At 58.9% G+C, this 7,183-nt stretch overlaps 1 protein-coding gene across 1 annotated transcript in view; it reads left to right on the top strand.

Moving 5' to 3' along the window:
• The window catches only part of Plekhg6 (pleckstrin homology and RhoGEF domain containing G6), an 11,800-nt gene extending 5,189 nt beyond the window's left edge, over window positions 1-6,611 (top strand). Inside the window, exons 11-15 of the mRNA XM_010611609.2 lie at window positions 316-448; window positions 529-644; window positions 5,045-5,190; window positions 5,636-6,319; window positions 6,445-6,611. Of these exons, the coding sequence (XP_010609911.1) occupies window positions 316-448; window positions 529-644; window positions 5,045-5,190; window positions 5,636-6,319; window positions 6,445-6,454 (1,089 nt within the window). The 3' untranslated portion in view covers window positions 6,455-6,611. The remainder of the gene's footprint in view (window positions 1-315; window positions 449-528; window positions 645-5,044; window positions 5,191-5,635; window positions 6,320-6,444) is intronic.
• The last annotated feature ends 572 nt before the right edge of the window (window positions 6,612-7,183 follow it).

The following is a 7,183-nucleotide window of genomic DNA, read 5'->3' as shown; positions in this document are numbered from 1 at the left end:
GGGGGGAGGGGGGCGGGGGCGTGGGGGGGGGGGGGCAGTCAGCAGGAAATGTGCGTGTGCGTGTGCACGTGCGTGTGGGTGTGTGTGTGTGTGTGTTGTGTTGGAAGAGGACATGGTTCAGGCTCAGTTCTGATTTTTGTGTGACCTTGAACCCACCCCTTTCCCTACCTGTAAATCCAGAACTGAGACCAAACAGCCTCCCTTCCCTTGGGCCAGCGCTCCCAGCCCTGCCTGAGTCCCTCTGCGTGCCCACCTGCGAGCCCAGTGCCCCCAGCTCCAGCTGACCCACCTCTTTCCGCTCTGGCCCATCCACAGCTGGACGTGTACCTGTTCCTCTTCTCCGACGTGCTCCTGGTGACCAAGCCCCCACGCAAGGCAGACAAAGCCAAGATCATCCGGCCCCCTGTCATGCTGGAGAAGCTTGTGTGCCAGCAACTGCGCGACCCCAGTAGGTCTCCCCGGCTAGGAAGCCAGGGACGGGGGTCCAACGAGTCCTGACCATTAAAGCCAACCTTGTCCTCCACCCAGACAGCTTCCTGGTCATCAGCCTCACCGAATTCCAGTGTGTTGCCAGTGCGTTTGTTGCATACTGTCGCAGTCCCACAGATCGTGCACAGTGGCTGAAGAAGACACAGGAAGCCCAGGTCTGTAAAAGCCGGGAGTGGGGAGGGGTGGGCAGGGGCCCTGGGCTCAGAATACCACAGGAGAGGAGGAGGGAGAGTCTGGGCCAGAAGCAAGTTCAGACTGGGCCATCTGCCCTCAGTGCCCCTCAGGAGGGGACAGGGCCTGGACCGTCCCTAAGAGCTACACCAGCCCCTGAGCCGGCTGAGGCCTGATGGCTTTGATACCTGGAAACAACCCTGCCAGGTCATGTTGGGTACAGGCACGGGATTAGGTGTGAGGGACTCAGGAGATAGTAGCAGCAGTCCTTCTCAGGGGCCCAAGCTGCAGTCAGTCAGAGTGACCAGTGTGCACAGCAGAACCATGTCAGGAAAGAAGGGGCAGGCAGGGTCGTCGGGATGGAGAAGCAAGGCCAAGACCAGGACAGAGATGCAGGCTGAGAAAACCCTGACCTGGTACTGCCAGGGCCCAAAGTCCAAGGGCGGGTGCCACGGGAGAGAGGCAGGGAGGCAGGGGCCATGGGAGCGTCAGGCCCTCACTCAACACTGCGCTGGGATGCCGGACTTTGTCCTACAGACAACACGGAGCCCGCACAGGTGTGCAGCAGGCAGTGACATGGGCAGATGTATGAGATAAAAGCAGTTCAGGGAAGTGAGGGCTCCAGAAAGCTGTGTTGGTTTCCACCAATGCAGTGGCTTAAAGTAGCGGGAGCTTGGCTCAGTGACACAGCCCTTGCTAGTGTGCTCCAGGCTCCACCAAAAAAACGTTAAAACAAGGAGGAGCCAATTCTCTCACGGGTGTGGAGGCCAGAAGTTCAGGATCACAGTGTTAGAAGAGCTGAGCTTCCCGCCCTGCTCCTTCCAGCTTCCCTAGGAAGTGGCTGCAGTGTCTCGTGGCCTGGGACAGCCCGCTGCAGCTCTCTCCGTGTGCCTGTGATGAATTTCCCTCCCTGAGACACCGCCGTTAGACTTGGAATCCACCCAAAGGCCATGCAGGCTTCCTCCCAGCTCCTTCATGCGGGGTGGGCACAGCTGCGGAGCCCCTTCTTCCTAGGGGTCACATTTCATGGGTCCTGGGGTCAAGCCTCCGACACATGGTCCTGGGTGCTGCTGTCAACCCCCTGCAGGAGGATGGACAAAGAAGGGAGGAGGTTCCAGTTGGGTTTGTTTGTTTGTTTGTGGTGCTGGGACTTTGCTGGAGAGCTTTGTACCACTGATCTGGCTCCAAGAATAAGGAGGACCCTGTGGGATGGAGGAGCGCGGGGCTGGGTTTACTGCTCAGCAGTGTCTGGCTTTCTCTCTATCTGGGCACGGGGCTTTCCTGAGCAAATGGTGGCCGGTCAACCACCAGCCAACCCAGAACTGCAGGACAGGAGGAGGTGAAGGCGCTGCTGAGTTGAGTGGGGGACTAGAGAGGCACCCTGAGTTCTCCAGCAAGGCAGGGGTGTGGTGGAAACAGTGTTTGTCTGAAGAAATGAGCTAAAGATAAAGGAAGAAATAGGTGAGACATAGGGAAGTATGGTTAAAAGCCCATACTGAATGCGAAAAACCCGGTGCTCAAGCTGGGCACCGTGGCACATTCCTGTCATCATAGCACTTGAGAGGCTGAGAACAGGAGGATCACAAGTTCAGGTCCCACCTGGACAGTTAGCAACTTAGCAATACCCTGTCTCAAAAGTTAAAAAATAAAGCCAGGCACAGTGCTGCATACCTGCAATTCTAGCACTCTGGGAGGCTGAGGCAGGAGAATTGAAAGTTCAAGTCCCACTTTGGCAATTTAGTGTCTTAGCAAGACCCTGTCTTTTTTAAAAAACAAAACAAAACAAAACAAAAACTTTTATAGGACTGGGGGCTGGATGTGATGGTGTATATTTGTATATTTGAGGATTACTGCAAATTAAAGGCCAGCCTGGACCACATAGTGAGTTCAAGGCCAGCTTGAACTGAATTTTGACACTCTGTCTCAAAAAAATAAAATAATAAAGGGCTGGGAATGTAGCTCAGTGTGAAGGCCCTGAGCTCAATCCCTATTATGAAAGGAGGAAGGAAGGAGGGAGGAAGAGAAGGAAAGGAAAGGGAAGGGAGGGGAGGGGAAGGGGAAAGGGAAGGGAAGGAGAGAGGGAGGGACAAGGGAAGAAAAGAAGGAAGGAAGAATGAATGGTGGATGAGTCTGTAGCTCATTGTGAAGGCCTTGAGTTCAATCCCCTTTTTATTTTTTTATTTTTGAGACAGGGCCTCAGTAAGTCCCTAAGTTGCCCAGGCTGGGCTCAAACTTGAGATCTTCCTGCCTCAGCCTTTCAGAGTGCTGAAACTACAGGCAACCACCACCATGCCAGGCTGATTTTCAGTCTTAGAACAATCTCTCAGCCTCGACCCTTTCGAACGCCTGAGGCCCCCTAAAGGCTGCTGGTATTTATGTGCCCGGCCCCTGTGGTCTCACTTCTGACCTGTGTCTCCCTCAGCAAAGCAAAGCAAAGCCTGAAACACTGGAATGCATTTGACTGTCAGTGTCTCAAGAGTCCCCAGGGAATCCTTCCTCGCCCCTCTTTCTGTTAGTGGAAGAGCTGGGGGGTATCTTTTGGCCCCCTTCAAGCGGCCACCTGGGGACTCAGACCTTCTGTCCTCCTCCTTACAGAAATGGCTAACAGGGATAGCAGAGAGGCTTACACTTCCAGAGAAAATGAGCTTCTCACGGGGAGAGAGACTGAATCTTGGCAGAGGTCCATATTTAGCAGCTGGGGAGAAGAAAAGGAACCAGAGATAGGAACATAGAGTGCCATCAGAGATGCCAGCCCAGAATCGCAGCAGAGCAGACTGAGGCAGGTGGTAAGGGTAGGAGCCATGTCACCAGAGTCCAGCCAGCTGCTGTGCCCTCTCGCAACCTGTGTAGTCAGTGAATTCTTCACCTCTAAGCCTGGCCTTCATCCAGGGAACCACAGTAGGGAGGGCAACTACCTGGTGGCATAGATGGAGAATTAATTGCACAAGTGGCTTGGCACAAGTCCCTGCACCTCATGGGTGCGCCAAAAGTATTTGCCATTGTCCTCCTTAGAAGGGGGCAGACCCTGCGGCCAGGGCTGGGGGAATAGGCCAGATTCTGTCACACAGGAAATCAACAGGCATTTCTAGAGATCTGTGTCAGTCCAGTGGTGGGGACAGCAGGAGGCGGGCAGGTGAGTCTGGGGCCACCCAAGACTGCAGGAGAGCTGGCCCTCCACCTGCAGGGACAGAGAGAGAACAACCTGCTTGGGCACTGATCCTTGTGTTTGGGGGGCCTTGCATTCCAACTGGGAGCACCAGCTTCCTCTTCCTTTCCTGCCCTCCCCCCACTCCGGAGTCTCACCTCTTACCTCCCAGGGCTGCACGAGAAGCTCTGAGGGTGCTGGCAGCCTAGTGCCTAAGGCATCCCCACCTTCCCTCTTCAACCTTAGTGCTGCAGCTGTCCTTCCAGAAATCCCTTCTTCCTTGCACCCTACCCTGGGCAGCCCACCCACACTCTGTGGGGCATGGGGTGTGGCACACGGAGTGGAAGGCAGCGTGGTCATAGGGCCCGGTGTGCTGGCTTCCTGGTCCCGAGCCCCACCCCTGTTCTGGCTGTGTGACCAAGAGCCAGGGAGAGGAGACTTGGACACGTCTGACCTGTCGCTTCCATGTGCCAGCTCGTCATTTCTCCCATTGGCCTCTTTCCTGACCCTGCTACTCAGGGTCCCTGGGGCAACCGAGGGGCCCAAGAGTTCCTACCGCAAGCCAGAAAATATAAAATGGCTTGGGCATCCACCAGTCAGAATGGAGCGCTGCAGGGGGTGATGGGGGTGGGAGTGATGGCCAGGGTCCCTGCTGTGCCAGTTGTTGTCTATGGCCAGACTATGGTAGGAGGGGCCTGGGGACAGGCAGGAGGTGTAAATGCTGAGGAAGGGACAGACAGTGCAGTGTATCCTGGTCCAGTCCCTGGGACAGTCTTGCTGCTCACGCCTCTGCAGGACAGCTGCATCCTCAGCCTAGGACAAAGCCTACCCCACCCACCAGCTGCCCCCTGCTCCTCCCAGCTGCAGGGGAGACACGGGCAGGAAGCAGGTGCTCCCCCAGGGAATTCCCTTAAGGCACTAACACCACCAGCACAGCAGTCAGGGAGGGTGTCCTGAAGGGTTTGCCCAGGGAGCATGAGAAAGAGAATGGCACAGGGGGAAGGGGCGTTTTGCACAAGGAAGAGCTCTGGAGGTTGTCACCCGCAAACCTGGCACCACCCTGCTTTCTTACTGTGGCCTTAACTGGAGTCTCACTTCTCAGTGGTAGACTGGGGTAAGCGTAGCTCTGACCCCCTCACGGGACGTTGGGAAGCTTAAACAAGACCTTAGCACAGTGCTAGGCACACCCGTGTTCCATAAAGGAGAGCTCTTCGTGACGAAAGTGCCCTCCCTCCCCAGGCCACCCTGCAGAAGCTGAAGGCACAGGAGTACGTCCAACAGAAGAGGGAGCTCCTGGCCCTCTACCAGGACCAGGACCTGGAGTGCCCCAGCACCAGGCCCGCCACACCCTCCTTGGAAGGCTCTCAGAGCAGTGCAGAGGGGAGGTAAGACCCACCCGTGCCACCAAATGAGAGGCTGTGGGCAGGGGCCCAAGAGGACAGGGAAATCCCAGAGAAGAGGAGGCTCCCCAGGGAAGCAGAGCCTGGGTTTGGGTAACATCAGAGCTCCAGCGGTGGCAAACCCAGATCTGGAGAGGATCGTGCAGGGCCACTCAGGTGCATAGCAGAGGAATCCACCACCGGGGTGCACCTTGCAGCACCCCCCAGGATAAGCCGAGTCTTCCCCACCTCTGGATCTGCTCCACGCAGGTCCTGGACCAGGTGCTGTGGATAAAATTGCTCGGGGCAGCCGGGCGCTTTGGGACCCCGTCCAGCCAGGGAGATGAGAACCAGTCGAGGGTAAGGGGGTGTGTAAGTTCAGAGGAGTTCACTTCCGGATGGCGGTGAGGGACCCCTGAGCCTGAGGCTGACCGAATGTTTCCCACTGTAGGGCCCCCGAATTCACTGTCATCACCCCCCACCTGGTGGTGACGGAGGACATGGACGAAGACACCCCCTCTGTACCAGACGACGCCTCGGACTCTGGCTACGGCACTTTGGTGGCAAGCTCGCCCAAGGGCTCCCCTTCCCCGCTCAGCCGTCTGCGCCCCAAGGCCCTGCGGAGGGACCCCCGGCTCACTTTCTCCACCCTGGACCTCCGAGAGGTTCCTTTGCGCCCCCAGCCTCCCGACCCCCAAGCTCCCCAACGCCGAAGCGCCCCGGAACTGCCCGAAAGCATCCAAAGAGGGGGCAGTCTCTCCAGGGGGGCTCCACCCACGTGGCCCGAGGAGGAGGAGGAGGACAGGAGCTCGGCTGGCCCGAATGTGGGGGTGGAAACCCTGCCCCGGGCCCCGCGCCAGGGGCTCCCAGCCTGCCCGTCACGCGCCGACTCCGCAGGGGAGAGCTCCTGGGAGTCCTCGGAGGATGAGGATGAGGGCCTGCCCTTCCCGAGCCCCCGTCCCCACCCGCGCCGGGCCGAGGACATGCTCCGGGAGATCCGGGAGGAGCTGGCCAGCCAGAGGGCCCAAGGAGCCCCGGAGCCCGGGGACGGCGGGCCGCGAAAGCTGACGCGCGCCCAGCTGCGGAGGATGCGCGGCCCCCGTGTCATTCAGCTGGACACCCCGCTGTCTGTGTCGTGAGTGCGGAGTGGGGAAGGGGCAGCCGGCAGGGGGCGGCCGGCAGGGCCCTGCCTCTTGCCCGCGGCCAGCCTCGCTGTGCCCCCGCCCTGGCCTTCCCCTGACACCTGCCTCTGCTTTTCAGAGAGGCCTGAGAAATGCTGCTCCCGGAAGAAAAGTCTCCCCAAGAGTGCTGGCCTCTACCTCAAGGCCTTCCCCGGAGAAGCCTGGTCCGGCACCTGCTCCGCCCGCAGGCCTGGACCTCGTGTATCACAGATACCCCGAGTCCCACATAAAGCTGTTCATAGAACTGCCTGCTGGTCAGTGGTGACCAGGGCGTCCTGCACCCTCCGCCGCCGACAGGGGGCGGTTTCTGTCCCACCTGCGCGCACACACAGACGCCCCTCCAGAAGCAGAGGTTTAATTCGAGTTTTAGTGTATGTACAGAAGTCCAGGGCGGCCGGAGGCCCCACTGCTCTGCTGGCTCCCACCTGGGACAGTCCAGGCCGCTTCCATTAGTGTGATACCATCGATACAGATTGCTTATCTACTGTGACAAGGCCGGGGCCCTCGCAGAGTCCTCGAGTGCAAGGCTGGCCGTGCACACTGAAATGGGCTGAGGCATAGCACCCATGTGTGCAGACCCCATGGCCCTGCACACACCCAGGCTGCGGGCGGTGTCAGGCCGCTGAGAAAACCTACGGCACCACTAGGGGTAGCACCAAATAAGTGGCTGCCAGCTCACGAGACTCCTCCAAGATCTTCCTTCGGAGTGGAGGGCAGGCCCACAGGGCATCTCGCGCACAGCCTGGGCTGGACGCCCCAGAGAAAGTCCCTAATGGAGGCAGGGCGCTGGGGCGGGGCCTCGCCTGGGGGCGGGGCCT

The sequence above is a fragment of the Fukomys damarensis genome, unplaced genomic scaffold, assembly GCF_012274545.1.
Source record: "Fukomys damarensis isolate Sample0158 unplaced genomic scaffold, DMR_v1.0_HiC HiC_scaffold_19, whole genome shotgun sequence".
NCBI classification, from domain to species: Eukaryota; Metazoa; Chordata; class Mammalia; order Rodentia; family Bathyergidae; genus Fukomys; species Fukomys damarensis.
This window is presented reverse-complemented; position numbering and strand designations above follow the sequence as displayed.